This window comes from Balaenoptera musculus, chromosome 6 (assembly GCF_009873245.2).
Source record: "Balaenoptera musculus isolate JJ_BM4_2016_0621 chromosome 6, mBalMus1.pri.v3, whole genome shotgun sequence".
In the NCBI taxonomy this organism is placed as follows: domain Eukaryota; kingdom Metazoa; phylum Chordata; class Mammalia; order Artiodactyla; family Balaenopteridae; genus Balaenoptera; species Balaenoptera musculus.
The window spans coordinates 94439186-94462879 of record NC_045790.1 but is presented as its reverse complement, the minus strand read 5'-3'; the positions used below and the strand labels follow the sequence as shown (position 1 = coordinate 94462879).

At 33.7% G+C, this 23694-nt stretch overlaps 1 protein-coding gene across 1 annotated transcript in view; it reads left to right on the top strand.

Moving 5' to 3' along the window:
• SHOC1 (shortage in chiasmata 1) overlaps positions 1-23694 on the top strand; it is an 88103-nt gene that overhangs the window by 63493 nt on the left and 916 nt on the right. Inside the window, exons 18-26 of the mRNA XM_036856427.1 lie at positions 3794-3860; positions 5551-5729; positions 6839-6956; positions 8147-8258; positions 9534-9655; positions 13788-13881; positions 17832-17963; positions 20081-20230; positions 20889-21852. Coding sequence (XP_036712322.1) covers positions 3794-3860; positions 5551-5729; positions 6839-6956; positions 8147-8258; positions 9534-9655; positions 13788-13881; positions 17832-17963; positions 20081-20230; positions 20889-21852 — 1938 coding nt within the window. The remainder of the gene's footprint in view (positions 1-3793; positions 3861-5550; positions 5730-6838; positions 6957-8146; positions 8259-9533; positions 9656-13787; positions 13882-17831; positions 17964-20080; positions 20231-20888; positions 21853-23694) is intronic.

The following is a 23694-nucleotide window of genomic DNA, read 5'->3' as shown; positions in this document are numbered from 1 at the left end:
TACAACTCTATGAATAGGTTTTATTAAGTCAATTTTTACAAATGAATAAACTAAAATTCATAAAAGTGATGTATCACGCCAAAATCACAGGTAGTAAGTGAGGGAATCAGGATTTGAACCTAAGTCTCTCTTGTTCCAGGGTCATTTTTCAACTCTTCTACCCACTACTGCCGCCTCTGCCAACCCTTTCCACCTTGTGCTGTGGAACCCATTGCTAAGATGTAAACTTTTCTCCTTCTTCATCTCCTTGTCTTAAGTGAAACCCAACTTTCCCTAGATGATAATGCTTCCCCTGTATCCCTTTCATATAGAAGCTGATAATTTTCTCTCTCTATGTATAGGGATGAGAAGGCAATTTCTTGCTTTCCATTATCCTTTCCAAAACTTTATTCCTCCATCCTTTGAGGCTATGCCATATTGCCATGTCCTTCTCTACTACCCCACAATCATCCATGGACAGTTTTGCACCTGGTCTTGCCATTATCCTACCTAGGTGTCTTTAATGTGAATGATTCATTCAACACCCTGACCTTTTAGTTTCATTGGCCTTCACAACAAATATGATATTCACTCCTTCACTTTGCTATCGACCTTGTGATAATACAGAACTGTCCTGCCTCTAAACTTTAAACTCTGATACATTGTTCTCTGTCTACAGCTACCTCTAGCTCTTTCATGATCTTCAGCATTCTAGAGATTTATAAATTGTCAACTCCTTTTTTCATTTTTTTCTCCTTCCAGAATTGGTGATGGCCATCACTTTAATCAATCTTTTTCTTCTATTGATACCTTCCATTTAAACTTCAACCCTCAATCAATCAAGATTTAATCTCTCTATCCTACACCTGAGCTGCTGATCATTACTGGAGAAAATCAGATAGATTTGTACCACTACAAAATCAGGTTCTCTGAACTTATAAGGGCTTTTAATAATTCTTAACAATCTTTCTATATGTTCTTAGTTCCCATTCCTATCATACTAATGGCTGTACCATAAACCCGTACCATGCCACTCATCCCCTCATTTTGAGAAGGGAATTATGCCTTCTAACGTCCTTTAGTCCAGTAATAATCCTCCTCAGTTTCATCTTCCCCACCATCTACAAACTTACATTTATTTCTTCTATTCTTTTATCTTTCCTCCTTTCTCTACAGAGGAGGTGAATCTCCACCCTTTGAAAACCAATCTATCACTTGTGCTGTGGATCCCATCTCTTCATGCAGTCTCAAACATTTTGTTCCATCAGTTATTTCCCAGCCAGCCTTCTTCTCTAATGACTCTTTCTCTTAATCTTTAAGCCTTCCAGTCTTAAAAATAAAATAAAATACCACCCTCAACCTGTGTCAACCTTTATTCTCTTCCCTCTATGAACTGCATCTTTTGTCATCTCCCAAAATATTTCTTTGCTCTAACCCTACCAAACTATTTATCATGTTGTTTCCTATCTCCATGCCTTTACACTTCCTGTTCCTGCTATCATAATGCTCTTCTCTCTTCTTTAGGAAGCTAGCTCCTACACATCCTTTAAAAATTAGTTAAAACATTTGTTTAGGAAAACTTGATTTAAATACTTTCCCTCTCTACCCTCAGGGTATTATGTGCATCCTTCTAAGGCGCTTCTTACCATCCTGGGCTATAATAACTGATTATCTTGTCTGTTTTCCTCACTAAAATTTCAGCTTCCGGAAGGTAATGACCATGCCCTGATTTGTATCTCCAGCACCCACAAAAATGCCTGGAACATGGAAGGCACCTCATAAAGATTTATTGAATAAATGAATGAGCTAATGAATACCTCCCTATATACCCTACTTAGACTAAGACTAGTGAGAAAGATTTAACTGAAATATATGCAAGTATTGTGACAAATATCTGCTTCTCTTAGTAAACTATTAAAACATATCAATAGTAATGTGAGAATGGAAACTCTTTTAAGCAGAGCCTTATACGGTGCTATTTCTTGACGATGTTATCATGTGCTAGAGTCCAAATTTTCAAGCATGGATCTTATTATTTTGTTCAGTTTTCCAGTCCTGGGAAGATGAATTCATATTTACCAAATCACAAGATCCTTACTAGTACCAAAATGCTAGAGCAATACTTAACAATTGTGGAGCTGAAGCTGCCACAGTTGTCTAGACAACCAGGGTAATTGGAAACGTTTTTTTTTTTTAATTGGGGTATAGTTGCTTTACAATGTTGTGTTAGTTTCTGCTGTATTGCAAAGTGAATCAGCTATATGTATACATATATCCTCTCTTTTTAGGATTTCCTTCCCATTTAGGTCACCAAAGAGCACTGAGTAGAGTTCCCTGTGCTATATAGCAGGTTCTCATTAGTTATGTATTTTATGCATAGTAGTGTATATTGCGCTGACCAATGTTAGCATTATAAAACAAAGGGGGATATATGTATACGTATAACTGATTCACTTTGCTGTACACCTGAAACTATCACAACATTGTAAATCAGCTATACTCCAATAAAAATTCTAAAAAATAAATTTTAAAATATTAATAAGACAAAGGGATTTGGATAACCAAAGAAATATTTTTGTGAAGAAGCTGAGGAAATATTCCTGCCCCACAGAAAAGAATACTTAAACCTACTTAATAAGACACATTTTCCTTTGATGTCACATAAGATATATTGGCAAATTATTGCTGTATATATATCGGTTCTTATGTAGGTTTCATGCCAAACATTCCTATTTCTCTTGACATTTGGGATTATATCATTATTACTCTTATTGTTTTGTTTCAACAAGGTCTGCTGACACAAAAATATTGACTCTATATACTGAAAAATGTTCTTACTCTCTTTGTAACTGGCAACTATCCTCTGTATCTAGAAGCTAGGCCTTTTTTTCTGTCTAGTGTTAGAAAATAAAGATGTGGTTCCATCGTTCCATGTGTTTGAAAGATCCTAGTAATGTGCTCAGCAAGTAATCTGCTTTGGGATCAAAGCTAGTACAAACCACTTAAGGAGATTAGGTTTTAAATAATATGACCTCATAAATTATAAAAGAGAAATACTACTAACTCCATTCTTATTATCACCAAAACTACTGTCATATCAAGTAAACATGAAATTATTAAACATTACTCTGCCATTATTACATCACACCTTTGGGAACTCTACAGTTGACAAAAGTTCACTAATAGAGTATAGAATTTATTTTAACTAGAATTAGCTACTCTTAAATCAATTATGTCTACCAAAAATAAACTGTATATGTGGGTATAATAAAATTTTTAAGTTTATTATATTTTGTTTAAAATATAACATAAATAATATAAGTAATTTAAATTATAATTGAGAAGCAGGAGTGAATCTACGAAACAGGTAGTGTCCAGGAAGTCTTCCTTTTCTTATACAGCAAGGAAGAAAGGAAAAAAAATTCCTACCAGACTGAAATATAGTCTCTTGCTCTTTAGTTATGTACTTAAATTTTTGGCTAGAAAAAAGGTAAAATCTACCATAATTTTTAGCAAAATAAAATGAACTGCACAGAATTGGTGAGTGTTTAGTTATCTTAACATGAAGTTTTTGATCCATTTTATTATTTTACATAATAAATTCAGAATTTCCAGGCTTATATACACACAACATACATACACACCAGAAACAGTGCCCATGGCTCAAACTTTCTGATTCCCTAGACTTAGAAAAATAATCCTTGTTCACAGATCTTTAATTCATTTTTATGGTAGTGAAATATATGACACACCTAAAAATATATATGAACAAAATATTGAAAAAAACTTTTTGTATTACTCTTTTTTCCAACAGGTTTGACACTGACTGTCTTACATTCGAACAAAAAAGATTTTCTGGAATCCAAAGGTGTTTTAAATGGGTAAAAACATATTTGTTCATCTATGGGGAGGAGACATACCAGTTCCACAGGAAAAGCGCAGTTTCTCCTAGAACTTAACTTTTTAAACAGTTTTTTTAAAACCAATTTTTAAAAATTTATTTATTTATTTGGCTGCGTCAGGTCTTAGTTGCGGCACATGGGATCTTCATTGCAGCATACGGGTCTTTTCATTGAGGCACGTGGACTTCTCTAGTTGCAGTATGTGGGCACCAGAGTGCACAAGCTCAGTAGTTGCAGCATGCAGGCTTAGTTGCCCTGCGGCATGTGGGATCCTATTTCCCCAACCAGGGATTGAACCTACGTCCCCTGCATTGGAAGGCAGATTCTTAACCACTGGACCACCAGGGAAGTCCCAAAAAAAGGTTTAATAAAACTTGAAATTAATCAATGTCTCTACTCTCTTCCTGAAAAATGCTTTAACTAAGTTTATTGCCTTGTGTATTATGTATTATTGTCGTCCAGAATTTTAGTTCAATCTTTCTTTAATATCTCCAAATTATCATTGTTATTGTTAGTGACAGTACAAGTAGTACCTATTTAGACTTACACTTGTTTTATTTTTACCAGTGTTTTTGCTCAGCATTGTTTCTTATATTTTCTTCATTCCTTTTGAGTTTCCTTCTTCTTGTAGTACATCACGTAGAAATTCTTTCAGTGAGAGCCTGCTAATAATAAATTTAGTGTTGACTTGTCTAAAAATGTTTTTATTTTGCCTTATTTTATGTGAAATTATTTCTAGATAGAAAGCAGCAGTAGAGAATTTTAATTATAGTAAATGCTATGTTATATGAAATTCGAAGATGGGAAAGATAAACTTATGATATTTAAGTACCCATCTTTTTGTTGTTGTTAAATCACTTATGAAGCCCATTGAGGAAAAAAAAAGCCATTTCAAAGTCGTCAGGTAGGGACTTCCCTGGTGGCACAGTGGTTAAGAATCCACCTGCCAATGCAGGGGGCACGGGTTCGAGCCCTGGTCCAGGAAGATCCCACATGCTGCAGAGCAACTAAGCCTGTGCCCCACAACTACTGAGCCTGCACTCTAGAGCCCACGAGCCACCACTACTGAGCCCGCGTGCCGCACCTACTGAAGCCTGCGCACCTAGAGCCCATGCACCACAACAAGAGAAGCCACCGCAATGAGAAGCCCACGCACTGCAACGAAGAGTAGCCTCCGCTCGCCACAACTAGAGAAAGCCCGCACACAGCAACGAAGACCCAACACAGCCAAAAATAAAAATAAAAAATGAAATAAATAAAAAATAAATTAAAAACAAAGTAATCAGGTAATATTCTATTATATAGATTCTCAAAGATTAAAATCTCACATTTATAAGAAAATGAGGTTGATTTCTCATGGTGATTTGTGTATTACTGATAAGACTCAGGTAATAAAATAGGGTCCCTTGCATATGAGGATGTGAAATAGTCCACAGTTTTTTTATATCCTGGTTTGTTTGTTTTTTTTAAGTATGACCATCAAAAAGAAAGATAAAAAGCGATTAGCACAATTGGAAAACAAGTCAACAGAAAATACGCCAGTGTCCTTCCAAGATAAGTAGGCATAGATTAGAGAAGAATAAAATAGCCAAAACAGTCATCTTTTAACATTCCAAGTGTATAATGACACAAGACTAATTCTATTTTCTTGGCTTTCTTTTGTCTTCAGTACAAGTTTCTGTGCAGTTGTGCACAATCAATATATTGGAGCAGATTTCCCCTGGAGTAATTTCTCATTTGTGGTGGAATACAATTTTGTAGAAAACTCTTGTTGGACTGAACATTGCGAAAAACTGAATATTCCTTACTTGGCCTTTAAAGTGATTCTTCCAGACACAGTTTTAAAGAGTAAGGATATAAACTAAAATTCCTTTTTTGTTCCATTAGGGTGAAAATTTTCTGCTTTCTATTTCTGATCTATGGAAAGAGAATAAACTATAGCATTAGAAGACTTGAGTTCAAGCTCTCACCTCACCACCAACTGTGTGACCTTGAGCAAGGCCTTTAACTATCTCTTTCCTCATATTCCTCTTTTGTAAAATAGCCTTTACTGATTCTATTTGTCTTCATCCCTTTAGCTTCTAAATTTTACTTATAATAGCACAATTAAATTATAATTATATCTAATCTTAATCTGACTTTTATGCAACAATATTTTTATTGAATTTTAGGGAAAAATATGTCATAGTATGTTGACTGACACAGAGAACTTTTAATATATAACAAAAAATTATGCACAAATGCTTGGCAAAGAGTCTAAACCACTTTGCATAGCATTTGGTTTCTTTGTATTTCTCAGTAACGCTTCACATGACTAAGGTTGTGAATTCTCAGATCCATTAAATTAAAAAGCCTGTATATTTTTAGTCCCAGTGCATCTCTCATTCAAAACTTGCTATAAGTTACTTTCCATCCACCTCAAGTATGAGTAGGAAGTTTGAATTCTGAGATATTCCAACTCAATTCTATTTTTTCCTATTGATCTGTAGCATTCCCTATGGATTATTGTGCATAATTTTAAATTTTGATGTAAATCAGTATATATGTTTACACAGGAAATGTCCAATATGTACTAATTGAATAAAGCAGATATTAACATTCAGGTAGAGTATGATCCTGTTTTTTCTTTTCCTTATTTTTTCAAGTGAATGTACATGTGTAAGTATAGACAAGCAAACATATAGAAAAAAGTGTGGAAGTATGTGTTAAACTCTGTTTTTAGTATATAGTAGTTTTAATAAATTCTATTAACTATTATTTCTAGGAGTAGAATAACATATGATTTTTATTTTATTCTTCAGACCTTTCTTTATTCTGAATTCATATTTTTACAATGAATGTGTTTTATTTTTATACTACTCCTTGAGCATACACCTGTTATTCTCATGTTTAGTAAAAAGAGAAAGAACCGAGGGATGAGAAAAAAGAGAAATATTTATAAATTTTTTCATATTTAGGAAGCACCTTGCTGGATAGTTTTGGTGGTTTTCTTTTGGAAATTCAGATTCCATATGTGTTTTTTGCATCTGAAGGACTTCTTAATACTCCAGAAATACTTCAGTTGTTAGAATCCAAGTAAGTTATTGATTTCATAACTTAGGAAAGATATATATACCCTAATTGGCTAAATATTATGCTATATATGTGTCACTATTTCTTTCTGATTCAAGCCTGGAATTATATCACATAGCAATAGTTTTCCATAGAGTTTATGTCAACTTATACTTCTCTCCCTATAGTACACCATCATAATTATTGAATATTGTCTTTTTTTGGTTATATATCAATTTTGTGGAGAAAAAATAGTTAATTATTATTTCAATTCATATTTTAATTGCATTTCTTTTGTTACCAGCAAATATGAGCATTTTATGTAGGGGGGGTTTCTGTGAATTACATGGTCATGTCTTTGGGTCATTGATATTATTGAGAATGAGTATTCTTATTTAGAGGACTTTAAATACTGACTAGGAAAGAAGATTATGAAGTTCTAAATGAATTCTCAAGTTTTTAGACCTTTAGTTCTAACATCATACCAACACGGAGCATTTTTAAATGATCTAAAACACTATTATAGCATACAAGTTTTCACAGGAAGGTTAGACATTGGGCTATATATCAAGGAAGGATAATTATGCTGTGACCTTCGTTAAAATGCAGATCTATTTTCCATGCTTTTGTTTTTATATCTTAAGGCTGTGGGGCATTCACAGAAAACTGTGAGCTTATAAAAGATAGTTGAAATCTAGGCAACTTTTCAGGAGAAAAAAGAAAATTCTGATAAATGCAGAATGTTTTAGTCTCATAACACAATGTTTTAATTTCATGAATTATTACTTAGGGAACCAGAATAAATTGGTCAAGACATTTATAATAGGGGAATTCCCTGGCAGTCCAGTGGTTAGGACTCTGCACTCTCACTGCCGGGGGCCCAGGTTCAGTCCCTGGTGGGGGAACTAAAATCCCACAAGCCGCGTGGGTGTGGGCAAAAAAAAACCCCCAAAAAACAAACAAACAAAAAAGACATTTATAGTAGTATCATGTACAGTAATATTTAGCAAAATACCTAAGGCAACACATATCTCAACTAATTTGTCATAAGCTGAATAATTCATAATTTCATTCCTCAAATTTCTTAAGTAGAATAAATTGAGGTATGAAACTTGAACAGTAGTTCAAATAATTTAATATGCAGGAGGACAATAAAGTTTTTCTTAAAGAATTTTTCTTAGCCATCTGTCACCCCAAAATATTATATTTTACAGATATAATATCACATTGGTAGAGAGATGCTGCAGTGAGTCATTGAAACTCTTTGGAGGTACAGAGCATTATGTAGTGGTGACAATTGATGAGGACACTACCATAATTTTGCAGGTAAAACTATACAATAAAAAATATAAATCAAATATATTAAAATACATGTGTAACCATGTAATCTATTAGCTTTAGAGAGCTTAACTATAATCTACTCGTGATTTCTTCCAAAACTTTGCAAATGGGCCATAAGTGCTAAAATCATCACCATGGAAAATGGCTATTACCAAGCTTTTTCAATGCCTTGTAATTTTTAACATACTTTAAGAAGATAGAGCAAATATAGTATCTTTAATATTATGTATTGGCCTTTTTAAAAATACATTTATAGAATAATTATAGTGTTGAAAACTTTAAAAATCAAATTCTAGCCACTGTGTTTCTTAAAAGGAGGTAACATATTAATCTGTAATTGGTAATACGGGATTTCCTCTAAAGTAAGTGGGGATTGCCTATAAATTAGTCAGTTTTTAAAAAGAGAGAGAAAATCTCTTCAAAAATCCATATATTTTAGAATTTAAGATGTATAAGTCTCCCTGATATGTTTTCTTGATTAGAGTACAAATTACAAAGAAATTAATTTAATAGTGTGGGAGTGGAGAGCAGAAAGCAGTTTGATGGTATGGAGTATAAATTAATGGCATGTATTATGGTAAGGTAGAAGTCTGATTTGACAAGCAAATGTTAATACTATAAGAATTATATGACGGAAACAAAAAAGCTCTGTTAGAAAGATTCTTATGGAATATTGTGTCTTGCATATTTAAGGTTATTAAATAACAGTTATTTGTGGGAGGGAAATCCTGTTTGGGAAAACTTTTTTAATCCATGCTTACATCACTTACTGTTAGAATAAAATACTTCTTGAATTATTCACTCTATCAAAAATTAATATTGTTAAAGGAAAAAAGGGATTCTAGATCATTAGAAAGACATTCCTATAAGTCCATTAACTGCTGCTTTTTCATCCTCCTTAAGTAAGCATTAAGTGCAGATTATCCCATGGGTTTTTGTCCTTAAGAGTAGCTAGATCCCTGTCTACAAAGAACTTTGCCCAGATAGGAGCACTCTGTAGACTGCTTGCTTCATGTCTAGGACTCTGGGAGATTCATGAACCCTCCTTGCTGAGGCTATCATTAACCGTTTTACAACTACTGTAGCTTTTCCCCTACTACTTCCAGTGTGACTTTAATTTTTCCATAAAATGGGAACCCATACCCATGCTTCTTCTCAAGTTATAATTTATATATCATAGATTCTAGAAATATGGCAACAATAATTTTGTAACAACTGGTCAACCTAGTGAATCTTTTTATTTTATTTATTTTCTGATAGGACCTAGAAGAATTAAACTGTGAGAAGGCATCAGACAATATCATTATGAGACTGATGGCATTATCATTCCAGTACAGCTATTGTTGGATAATTTTATATGCCAAAAAACCATTAAACTCAGAGTAAGTAAACACGTTTCCATCCAAAGTCACATATATATCTTTTAAGTTATTCCATCTTCTTCTTCGAATAAAAGTAGCTATGTAAATTTTCCTCTTGCTCATCTAGTTTGCTTTAAGTAAGGGATTCTCAAGGTGAAGGCATGCCCTTAGGAAAACAAATCGGAATTTTGGAGATGATATATTTCCCCTGGACAGTCAGTGCAAATCATGCTCCCCTCCTCTACCTCACTAAGAATTGCTGCTGTGAGTGTTTCACTTTTTATTAATTTTTAATTCTGGACTCATCTGTTAAAAAATGTCATTCTTAAATCACTTCTCTCTAAGATTTTATTAGATATATCAACTAACTAGCATCTTACTATACTTTTTCATTGATGTGCTTAACTGAAAAATTGCCCCCCAAATCCACGCCAAGACACTGGCCCAAATTATCATTATATGTCTCTCCTTTCCCTCATTCTAAATTTTATGAACGTACTGCTTTCACTTTCTCCTTTCATTCTTTGCAATCTGGCTTTTCTCTCTATCTCTATACTGATCTCTATCTCTCAGATGTCACTCATCATTTGTGACTTTCTTATGATCATATCCAAAAATATTTTTATCTTTCACTGCTCTGAAGTATTTAAGACTATTGTCAGTGCTTTCTGTCTTGAAACTCTTCAGTTCCATGGCACTTCAATGTTTTTGATCTTCTACCTCTCTACTTCTTCTCTGTCTTTACCTCTTCTTCTTCCTTGTCCCAGTCTCCAGATAGATATGAAATCTCTTTTTTTCTTCTATTTTGTCCATTAAAAATCTTATCCTCTCCCATAGCTTCAGTTATCATCTTTCTGCATATAATTATTATATTTCTATCTGCAGCTGCAGTCTCTCTTTGAAATTCCTGACATAATATCTCTAATTTCCTATATAATATTTCCACTCTGATATTCCACAGGCTCTCAAAGTTAACATAGTATGAGTTCATTTTATTCTCTCTTCCCTCCAAAACTGTATCTCCTCTTTTCTGCCCTTTAGCTATTTATGACCATTGCCTTTCTTTTAGTCATCAAGACTGGAAAACAAATCCTATAGATTCAACCACTGGACTTTCATCTCTCCCCTCGCTCTATTTATATTACCAACATCTTAGTTCAGTTTCTCATTATTTTATGTGGACTATTATAACAAACGGTTTTCCCACCTCCAGATGACTCTCAACGTTACTCTCCATAATCTGTCATACACTCAATTAATATTCCTAAAACCAGGCTCTTATTATTTCACTCTGATAAAACACCTTCACTGACTTCCCCATTATTTACTGAATATATACAGACTACTCACCCTAATAGTCAAAGTCTTCGGCATATAATCCTAACCTATATTTTCAGGCTCACTTTTCACTGCTTTCCATTTCAATCAAAAGTTCTGCTCACTGGCTTGCAAACATCCTCCTTGCTTTCCTACTTCTACTTTTGCTCATACAGTTCTCTCTTCCTACGATATTCCTTCCTTCCTCCAGCTGTTCCATCTGGTGAAATTGTGCCTATTTTTCAGGACTTATCTACTTTTTCTAGTCAACCTTTCTTCAGTATCCCCCACTCATGCATATAAACAGATATTTAGCTGTAACCTTTCCAACCTTCGAACTCCTTAGCTCCCTGTTTTCTCCTCATCTTTGATATTATCGTATTTTGTTTTGTATTATCATTTTGGGGCACTTGCCCTACAGCAGTGACCACATTGCTTTCATATGATAGATGCTTGGTAAATACTCCTTGATTGAATGAATGAATCTTCCCAACTAAATTGCACACCAGCCTTATTCACTTTTTTAATCTCTACAATACTACATTACACATACCACATCATAGTAGAAGTTTCAAAAATATTCTTTAGTTATTAGATAAGGTACAGATATCTTATCTTATTTAACATTATATTATCTGTGTGATTTTTTTCCGTTATTGACTTTCTTGTTTGACTCCATTTTTGTTTATCTTACTGTACCAAGCTCTTTGTATAAAATTATTATTATCATGTGAGGATACGTGTAAGTTAGAATGTAAGAATACAAACAACTTGGTTCTTATTCCTTCCTCTATTAACAATAACCTCTAGTAGTCACTTAATATAGTTTTTCCTTTCTACCAGAACTGAAAAATTAAAATAATTATTCAGTTCTAACGGGGGGATGGGAAAGCTGGGACGAAGTGAGAGAGTAGCATTGACATATATACACTACCAAATGTAAAATGGATGGCTAGTGGGAAGCTGCTGCATAGCACAGGGAGATCAGCTCGGTGCTTTGTGACCACCTAGAGGGATGGGATAGGGAGGGTGGGAGGGAGGCTCAAGAGGGAGGGGATATGGGGATATATGTATACTTATAGCTGATTCACTTTGTTGTACAACAGAAACTAACACAACATTGTAAAGCAATTATACTCCAATAAAGATATTTTAAAAAATTATTCAGGTCTAAAATCTTCATTTTGAAGATTAATAAAGGCTGTAAAGCATTTTAAGCTTTATCAAGAACTTGGAAGTATTCTGGATAAATAATTGATTTGAAATTTTTTAAAGTTGTTTTTAGATTGGTATCCACCTAGAGGTGCAATTGAAGTACAAGAGATAATAAGAGGAGATTTACACTTATTTTTATCCAGATGTTCATGAAAAAAATTAATTATGTAACACTCTGAGATTGTTTTGTGTTCAGGCTAGAATTATCATTTATTCACAATAATATATTATTATAAAATGTAATTCTTTTCAGACTTCTAGGTATCTCGGTTTCATATTTTTAGATCATTGGAACATTTTTAAAGTATCTTAATCAACTGACCAAATGAGGAGAACTGAAAATACAAAATAAAATTTTTTAATTACTTTAGTAGTTCATGCCATTAGTTCCTGTTTGAGAAAATGTGTCAGGAGTCCCCAGGACAACCCCCAAGTTGGTGATTTGTTAGGAGTATTCACAGTGCTGAAAATATTCTTGTACTCAAAGCAAATTCAGCAAAGGGAGAAAGGGCGTGGATCAAAGTCCAGAGGAAACTAGGAGGAAGCTTCCGAGAGTCCTCTCCTAGGAGAGTCACACAGAACATGCTTAACTTCCCCAGCAACGAGTTGTGATAACGTTTGTAAAATGTTGTCTACCAGGGAAACTCTCCAGACACTCAGTGCCCAGGGCTTTTAGTAGGAGCTAGTCACAAATCAAAACTCTAGATTCCAAAAAGAAAGCAGGTGTTCAATAGAAACCACATTGTTTGAACAAACAGTTTAGGCACAGTGTGTCTCTCTTATCAGCCACTCTTTTGAAAAGAGCTTACCTGAGAAAGAAGCCAACAGAGGAAAAAGAGCAAAGAGATTAAGAGAGCCATTGTCTCAATGACATTGTTTGAGTCCCTGGGTCCAAAAATGTCTTCTCCTGGACCCCTTAGTAATATAAGCCAACAAATTTCTTTTTCGTTGCTTGGAGTACTTAAAGTGGATAAAGATAGTAGAAATATCCACCCACAGCTCGAGTCACATCTGACCTGTTTAATAACTATAGACAGGAAAATAGCGGTGTTTTTTAAAATTACTGAGATATAACTGAGATATAAGATTGTGTAAGTTTAAGGAGTACACTCTGTTGATTTGATACATTTATATACTGCAATATAATTACCACCTTAGTGTTAGTTAACACCTCTATCACATCATATAATGATCATTTAAAAGAGTGTTTTTTCTAACAGTTCAGGGAAAAGACCCAGGGAGGATTCTAGTTATCCTGGCTCTGGTCATATGTTCATATCTGAACCTGATACTTTGGCCAGGGGGATGGAGTATTCTAGCTGGCTAGGCTTCAGTCACATAGCCATCCCTGGGGCTAGTAAGGGGATGAGTTAAACTTTTCTACACACACACACACACACGCACACTCAGCATCTCCTAGATTTAACGGTACTATTGAAGAATGGAGGTGGAACTGTTCTTACAAAAGAGTACTGAGTGGAAAAAAAAATGAGTCTGCCACACAAGCATTGTTTTAGCCAGGTTATTCTAAAAACTTTATAAAACGTGAAAAATAAAATGAATTTTAGTAAGTATAGTCAGACATCAAATGAGTAGAATATAATAATATAATTTTTTTTAGGTACTATCTTACAGAAAAGACACTTCATCACCTAGCTTTGATTTATGCAGCTTTGGTTTCATCTGGGCTAAAATCAGAAGAACTGGATGTAAAGGTATTCTTTTTCTATATGTTTGTTTGTATTTTTCATAAACCAAAATTTATGAAATCTGAAACTCACCTGCCCAGTGAGAAGAAACATTAAATGGGTAAGCTAAAAAACACTTAAAAGCCATATAAAGAACAGTTTCAAATTAACAAATATTCTTTCCACTTAAATTTCTGCTCTAAAAGCCTTTAATGAATTTAACTTCATATTTTATCTCTTCATTACTACTTAGATTTTTTGAAACAGGTCAGGATATGAATAAAAATAAATATCCCTTGATCAAAAATGCTCACTTATGAGAGACATACTGTTTTTATCTGCTGTAAAATGGAAATCTTATGACATATGAATAGAGCAATATCTTGATGATCTCTAATCAGTCTCCTTTCTTGGCTTTTTTTCAATGTCCCACTCTGAAGTTTATATATTTCCCCAAAATTCAGGGCTCAGTCCTCTACTATTATCACTTTATATTCTTTCCTTGATAAACTCAGACATTCCCACAAATTTAGCTTTCATTTTTAAGAAAATCCTTAAAATTTTTCTAACTTTTCTTAAGGTCTGCACCTATATTCTAGAATTCTACTGGAAATCGCCACATGAATATCCCACAGGTGCCTCAAATTCTGCATATCCAAAACACAACTTCTCATCCTCCCCCAAACTTGATATTGACCTAAAACAAGTAGACTGCCAGTTATTTCTGCAGCAAAAATGGGTTTATATGGGATCAACAAAGAACTGCAACTCAGGGCCTGCAACCATGGCAAGCCATATGCAAGTCCGGGCACAGCAACGAGAGGCGAAATCTTTTAAAGAGGGGAAAAGGAAGTTGGGAGGGTTATAGTAAACAAAGAGTCCATTGGAGGAGTTGAGAGTTCGAAGTATAGTGGCTTTTCATTGGCTGAGTTGTGACAGCCTCTTATTGGCTGAGCTCTTGCTAGGAAAGAAGAGGAAGTCTTTCTTCCTATTGAATTGTACTATCATGGTAGGGCATGAGAGCTCCTCCTGCTGGTCTCCCAACTCTATTTTAATTAAGGTTTCTGTTAGTTTTTTACACCTAGTTTATGGCATCACTATTCTAATCTAATCAGTAGCTAAATCTTCCTTTTAACTCTGCAGTGTCTCTAGAGTGTGCCTCTCCTTTCTACTCCCATTGCTATTTCCCTAAATTCAGGCCTTCACCTCTCACTTGGCGTTCTAAGGTAACTTCCTAATTAATCTCTTTATTTCTACTCTTTTCCCACTCCCGTGCATCATGTATATTGACACCAATTACATTTCTGAAATAACAGCTGTGAATATTTCACTCCCTAGACTGTAAGCATAAAAGAAAGGGAACATGCTTTTCATTTTTGTCTTCCTAGCACCAAGCACAGAGCCTATGTAGTAAGCTCTTGATAAATATTTGTTGTTGAATTGAATTTTTGTGCTCAAAAGACCTTCTGTAGCTTCCTACTTCATCAAAATGGAGTTAACCTCAGGTGGATTCAAACTCCTCCATGATTTGACCCCTAGTAATCCTTCCTTTAACATCATTCTACTCACCTTTTCCTGAATATGCCCCCACCTCTCAGCCATCTGATTCTGTCCTGTCTTCCCCCAGAAATACTATTCCCCATCCCCTTACTGCCAGTCTTCATAGTTCTGACTTTTTCTACCCAGCTCAAATACCACCTCCTTTAAAAAATTTGCACCAGTTACACTCTCTCAAGAGGAATCTCTCCTCCCATCCTCCTAATAATGCTTATACCTTTATTATAATATGAGATGTTTGTTCATATACCCTCCACCCTGGATGGTGAGAACTAGGCCCTTTTCTTTGTAAAGCCTATAGCATCTAGCACAGTGTTTTGTACACAGTAAAAATATTCAACAAACATCTACTAAATAGAATTCAGTGAAAGCAGAACCTGTTAAGAAAATCAACAAATGATCTATTTGAAATAGAATCCAGATAATTTTGATCCTGTGATGCATGTTAAACATAGAAGTAAAATTCTTAGAAAAGTTATCTAAATAAATATAAATTTGTCTCATTTATTCATTCAAGTGAGGTTTTACCACTTAATCAGCCTCTTTTCTCTTCAGCTAATAGAAAGCAGTCATATGCAAAATATGCTTTAGAAAATCATTTTAAAAATCTATACATGGGTTATCTGATACCAGTAAGTCACCCTATTCAGGTACAGTGACATGATCCACAGAGGACATGTTCCAAGGAAGGCATTTGGAGATGAAATAGGAGGTACTGCTCAGGCACAGTCCATTCCAAATGAAAGTCTGTTCCCACCTGGATCAAACTACTCCAAAAGCTTTTCAAGTTTACATAATAATCTTAAAAGTATGTCCATTTTTCCATGGAATTTAAGAAACAAGATGATTAATTTGCTCTAATTCTTGTATCAATGTATCACCAATACTCAAGCCTCCCATTCTCCTAACTTGATGACCTTATGACATTAAAGGGGGTTCCCGAGACTCGTATTATTTTAGAATACATTTAGTAATATGGCTTTTGGCCTCTTAGGCCAAAAAAATCCATCAGGTTGGATTATTTTTTTATTTCCAAGCATCTGGAGAGCCTAGCCATAAAGGGAACATTAAGAAATTTAAGTACATTTTCTTAAACTAAAAGAAAATACAGCTAGTAGTGTCATGCCATATTTTACTCTAATATAAAAAAATTCTATAAATTTCTTATGAATTCTCTTTGCAGAAAAATGCATAGATACACACATATGCAAATTTTTGAAAACAATGTTAACGGGGGTTCTTGAATCTCCCAAAGTCTAGCCATGAGCTCCAGAATCCTTACCCTTAAGTTAAGGTAATATTCATTACCATTATAAAATTACGCCCTTTAAAATAAAATTTATATTTAAATAAAAGTCTCAAATCTTCTCAAAACGTCCAAAACTTTTAATAAAATAAATTTGGAATCAAACAGTGTATTTCTGTGTACTCTATATATTTAATATAAAAAGAAAATCCTTCTTTAGCATGCATATACCCCCAGGTATATGCTAGCAGTTTTATTTATTTATTCTTGTGGAAGAAAAAAAAGTCATAATTATTTTGTGAGGTTTGTACAGTCTTTGTTTTTTAAATTTCCACTACAGGACAGAATATTCATATTTTTAAATGTGATTGTTTAGGGCAGTGTTCTCTATCCACATTAAACTGCTAACCCATGAACTATCTTTCCTTCAACCAAAGCCAAAAGACGAAGCAGAAGATAAAAATAGAAATGAAAGGGGAAGGAAAAGGCTGGCATTTCAGAAGAGGGAAGGGCATGGAGGAAAACACAAGAGACAGACAGGAAGTAGGGGATATTAAGAAATTCTTTTTAGAGTTAAGTTTAACACACACACACATCACACATTTTTGGCAGGGGTATCTTACCATCAAATAAGCCAAGATTGGATGAACAATACCAAGAATACTCTAAATCAAAACACATTCTTCTTTTTGAATACAGCATCAAATTAATCTGTAAATATCCTTATTTTTCAACTTTGTTTTTGAAAAATCTTGCACTATTGTTTAATTCTTATTTTTATTTGAGAACTATTAAGTTTAACCTAGAAAAAGCAAAATATTAATTATTGCTAGTGACATCCAAATTGCTTTTTTTCTAATACAGATGAAATAAAACACCAAATATGTTTAAAAGACTTTATTAATAAATGCCAAATGGAAGTGAAGAATAACAATTTAGTTCCAAAAATTAGAAACTACAAGGATATCATATTTAAAGAAGGAAAGTAAATTGTTTATCCTCACAAATAAAACATACTGGATTTCACATAGATAAATTAGTAAATTATATCTAAAACAGTGTACAAAGATTAGAATCTGCTGGGGGAGTTTTTCTCCTAATTGCAAACAATTTTTGAGTGATATATTTTGTTTCCTAGTATTTCCTATAATCTAACATAAAAAATATATTTTAGCTTATAATTGCCCCAGGAGTGGAAGAGACTGCACTGCTAATTCGACAAATTGCTGACCACAATTTAATGACCTCGAAGAGGGATCCTCATGAATGGTTGGATAAATCCTGGCTTGAAGTTTCACCATCTAAGGTTTATTTCCTAATATATAAATTAGATATTTGCAAAGCAAATATAAATACATGTACTTGAATTCTCTTTCTGGTAGCATTTTCTTGTTCTATCATGCTTGCATGAACATATGTAACAATAGCCATAATGCACAGCATTTATTTAGACAGTTTTCCAGAATTATGAATATTTTCAATCTCATAGAACTGTTTTTTTATAAATTTATTTATTTTTGGCTGTGTTGGGTCTTCGTCGCTGCATGCAGGCTTTCTCTAGTTGCAGCGAGTGGGGGTTACTCTTCGTTGTGGCACACAGGCTTCTCATTGCGGTGGCTTCTGTTTGTTGCGGAGCATGGGCTCTAGGCACGCGGGCTTCAGTAGTTGTGGCTTGCAGGCTTAGTTGCTCCGTGGCATGTGGGATCTTCCTGGATCAGGGCTCGAACCCCTGCCCCCTGCATTGGCAGGAGGATTCTTAACCACTGCACTACCAGGGAAGTCCCTCATAGAACTATTTTAATGGGATCTTTTATAATGAACTTTCAAATCTAACTTATTATAGGGTGATCTAATGGCTTCAATGTCTAATATTTTTAAAATATAATAATTTTTCTAATTCCTACATTTCAGCATTCAAGAATAGTAGGTATATTATGAGAATAGCAAAATTCTATCATTCTGTGATTTGTCAGTAACTCAATTATATAATTGAAAGTAAAGTTATGAAATAGTTATAAGATTAGTTAATTTTCAGAAATTCCTTTTGTTTAAGCATAAATATTTCCAGGCCCTCATACCAACCTAGTGTTTCTGTTGCCTTTATTTTTAATATATTCAAATCGTGAAGCCATGAGAAAAGAATGATGAAGATCGTTATGTACTAACTTGGAATGACCTTCAAAATATATTAAGTGAAACATGAAAGTTGCAGTGCAGAGCATGCAGTACACTACCATTTCTGTAAAACAAGGGGAAATTAATATTTATATGTATTTGTTTGTAAATGAATAAAATATCTCTGGAAGGATACCAAGAAATTATAACATTGATTATCTCTAGAGAGAACTGAGGTAATGGAGTAGGAATGGGACTTTTCACCATATACCTTTTAGTGCCTTTTGAATTTTGAACCATGTGACTCTGTTACCTACAGAAAAAATAAAATTATAAAACAAATAAATAAAATAGTCATATATATTAAATCACAGGACTTTTACATGCCTAACAGAACATAGCACTATCAACAAGTATGGGTATAATTAATTATGACATATATGTATGTATGTGCAATTTCCTTCCTACAAAGGCACGTCCAATCTATTCACATGTCTGTCGTTTGATAAACTAAAAGAGGGTGCAAAAAGCCAGTGTAACCCAGAAAAAAAAAAAAAAAGAAATTTGTCAATAAAGGTGGCTGCTACATTTCTAGACATTTATGAGATCTCTCTGAAAATGTATATTTTTAGACTGTCAGGGTCAGTTCTGGTTGATAGTAATTCTTCCTGTACTTTTCACAATAAGCCTTTCCTGAAATTATAACATCTGCTAGATGTCATAAACATGGTTCATTTAACCAAACCATGATAGTATATGGTCTACAAAGGGAGAGCTAAAGAAATCTTGAGCTATATAACTAAGTCCCCTAAAACGGCGGTCCCCAACCTTTTTGGCACCAGGGGCCGGTTTCGTGGAAGACAGTTTTTCCACGGACTGGGGTGGGGTGGGATGGTTCACACGGTGATGCAAGCGATGGTTCAGGCGGTAATGCGAGCGATAGGGAGCGGCAGATGAAGCTTCGCTCGCTGGCCCTCCGCCCACCTCCTGCTGTGCGGGCGGGGGGCTGGGGAACCCTGCCCTGAAAGGTAGAAGAGCTGTCATTAGATAAAACGATTGTCATTTGAAGGAAATGGACTGTAATGAGTCTCTTTGGATGAGTGATTAGACTGAATGAACTTTAAGATCCTTCCCAATTCTGGGTGTATGAATCTTTACTGACAAACAAGTTTCCTTCCTCCTGGCCATACTTTTTTCCCCCAAGCATCTCAAATTGAGTGGTAGGTGCGACAACACAAATTTTAATCTGCTGGAGTGAGTAGAGTAAGAAAAAACCACTGGCTGATTATTCCTTACACTTTTTTCTAGGAAGAAATGTACTTACTTGATTTTCCAAGTGTTAATCCATTGGTGGCTCAGCTCATGTTAAATAAAGGACCTTCACTGAACTGGATACTATTAGCAACTCTTTGTCAACTTCGGGAACTCCTACCTGAAGTTCCAGAAAAAGTGTTAAAGGTTAGCTATTTGAGATCCATATTCTTCTATGAGTTTATTTCCTTTGCATTTGAGTATCTATTTTTACCATAAGGGTTTTCAAAATGAAGTTATCCAAGTTTGTTTTGGACTTCACAGAGCAAAGAAATGATTTACTTAAACTAAATTTCATACAGAATTCTCATTGGTCGTCAATCACATTATATATTTTAAAGCTATCTTATATAGATAATTCTGTACAGATCGTTTATCACACTTCAAATCATTTTGAAGTGTTATACTACCCACAGATATTCAATTACACACTCTATTCATATGTGTTTACATTATCTCTTCCAAATAATCCTGAAGCCCTTCTTTATAGTAGTAGCTAAAAAGAACTTTAGTCTTATCAGTAAGTTTCTTTAATTTTTATGAAGGAAATGGTATTCATGTAAATTGTGTAACTAAAAATTTTATTTTAAGTGATTAGAAAATAGATGCAAATTACAATAAGTTTTTCTTTTAATGGAGCCTAATTAAGTCATGTTCTCACTACATGGATCAATATAATACCTTTGGATGGACTTATTTATATTTTTCCTTATTTCCATTTAGATAAACGTCATTACTTATATTTACTTGACTCATGTTTATGTTGTATTTTTATTATATTAATTAATTTTTAAAATTTTTTTAGCATTTTTGTGACATCACTTCCTTATTCAAGATTAGTCCTTCCGTAACAAAATCACCTCAAATTGCATCACCTCAGGAAAATAGGAATCAAACTAGTGCCTTTACTTCTCAGAGTTCAGCTTCTGGCTCTTCAGATCCTGTCATTCAAGAACATAATGAATATTACCAATATTCAGACTTAGGAGAGACAGTGCATGAAGACACAAACACCGCTTCAAATTATAACTCTTCCCTTATGAAACTAAAAGAAATGCCATGCATTTTACCACCTGTGACTTCTTACAATCAGACCAGCTACTGGAAAGAGTCCAATTGTAACCCTAACATAGTGCAGAATAATTCTTTCCTGACTAATACGGAAGCAAGGAATGTGTCTGGTAATTCCTTTCTGAACCAGAATGATTCAGAGTCAGATGTCTTTTCTTTGGGTCTAACAGCAATGAATTGTGAAACCATGATATCACCAATTGACACTCAGAAGAGAGTTACCCTTAACTTTATAAATTATCAGAAAAAGGGAACACATGAAGCAAAAGGACCTACAAATAAAGAATTGTCTGCCCCTGTCTTTTCACTAGAGGGTTCTCAATCTCCTCTTCATTGGAACTTTAAGAGAAATGTATGGGAACAACAGAATCACTCATTCAACTTACAATATGGTGCAGAGCAGAATACATGTGACAAATGGTACTCTCAGAAAGATAATTTATTCACTAATCAGCAAAAATGTCTATCGGATGAGTTAGAAGGCTTCATATGTGAAAGTTCAAATGCTGAGACTAAAAAGACTTTCTGGAAAGAATTACCATCCGTCCCCAGTTTGGATTTATTTTGTGCTTCTGATTCTGATGTAAGTCAAAAAGAATTCAACAGTCTTTATTTCTACCAAAGAGCTGGAAAATGTTTAGGACAGAAAAGGCACTCTGTATCTTCATCTAACTCAGGAGACAAGAAATCATTAACAGGTAATACTGTCTATAGTTGATAAAACGACTCTCTAATGTAATTTTAAAAGATAGACTCATCTCCAAGTTAAAAAAAATTTTTGTTTTAATCACTACACTTAAGAATCTTCAATAACTTTGGCATCAAAGAAAATCAAAATTCTAATTATAGACTTTTAAGAAAATAAAGGCAAAGAAAATATGTCAAATTCTCGTAGCTTTAGATGAGCTAAGCATTTAACTTAAGAAGTTACAAGTAAAAACATGGAACAAATCTAAGTCAAGCAGAAGGCTAAAATTAACAAAGATTAAATAAAGAAATTAGTGAATTAGAAAAGTAGCCTCTTTGTCAAGCAGGGATATTTAATGAGCTAACATTTATTAAGAACTTATTATATTTCCTTTATGTGGATTATTTAATTTTGACAATCCTATTAAATAGATACTACTATTGGCTCTCTATTTTACAATTGATGTTTCTGAACATTTAGTCATATCAATTTTTTAAAAGAACAATTTTATTTTCTCACTTCTGGTAATTATACCTTTTTTTTCTGTGTTATTTCTTATTGCCTTGGCCTAAGCATTTAGAACAAAATATTAAGTTCTGATGGTCATACAAAGGTGGCCTTACTATGATGGGGAAAAAACAAAAAGAAAGGAGAAGCTGGAAGCTTCAAAACTCCTCTTTTGCCCAGGCCATTTTGTGAGGCCAAAAGGGGCCCAGAAAATCTTATATTCTTTGTTTTATTAAAAGAGGAACACTCAAACTATATAAGTCCCAGACTCACAAAACTTGGATTTGGTCCCATTTAATAGTCATGATTTGTTTTGTTCCTGATTTTAAGGGAAAATATTCTATCCCTAGTTTTGTAAGAACTTTTGTGAGGAATAGATGCTGAATTTTATTCAAACTCTTTTTGGTCCCTATTGAGGAAAATCAAACATGTTCTCTCTGTTGACATTAATGTAAATGCTTACAGGTTTACTAATAATCATTTTTGTCATTTCTGTGATAAACCTAATTGGCTTTTTTTAAATATCTTTATTGGAGTATAATTGCTTTATAATGTTGTGTTAGTTTCTGCTGTACAACAAAGTAAATCAGCTATATGTATACATATATCCCCATATCCCCCTAATTGGCTTTTAAGGAATGATTTTTTTAAATATGCTATTAAATATGGTTGCTAATATTTATTTGATTTTCATATCTACATTCATAATGAAATTAATTTATTGTGCTCTATTTGTACTCCATAACAGTCTGACATGAAGGTGATTCTGGCTTCATAAATGAACTGGATAAAAATTTCATCTTTTTTCCACCCTGGAACAAATTAAGCATGTGAATTACTGTATATTTTTTTAACATAGGGCATCCCAATGTATGAGATAACCCATTTTCTCAATGAGAAGATCTCAGAAATTATTTTTTAATAAATTTTAGTATTTAAGGTTTTAGGGATATAGATGGAATAGTCAATGTCTACCTATATTTTAATTCATTAATTTAGTTATAATATATTTTACAATCATATATCATATAAATAATGTTGGTTTAAAAATATTTCTTTTTTCCACTTTGCAATTATTTTTATAAAATAACTTAATTCAAACAGTTAACAAGAATCTTTGATGCTAGTATCTTCATTATCACTATGGCAACTTTTGACTTTTTTACTGTGGTTTTCCATAGCACATCATTACCTCCAAATATGTTGTTTAAGATGTAACACTTTTTGAATTCATATTGATGCAGCCCTAGAAAATTTGTCCAGAGCCATTGGTATAACCTCAAGATAATTTTCCGTTTGTTCTGAATGTATATTTGTGGTCTCTATGATAAAATTATTTATTGCC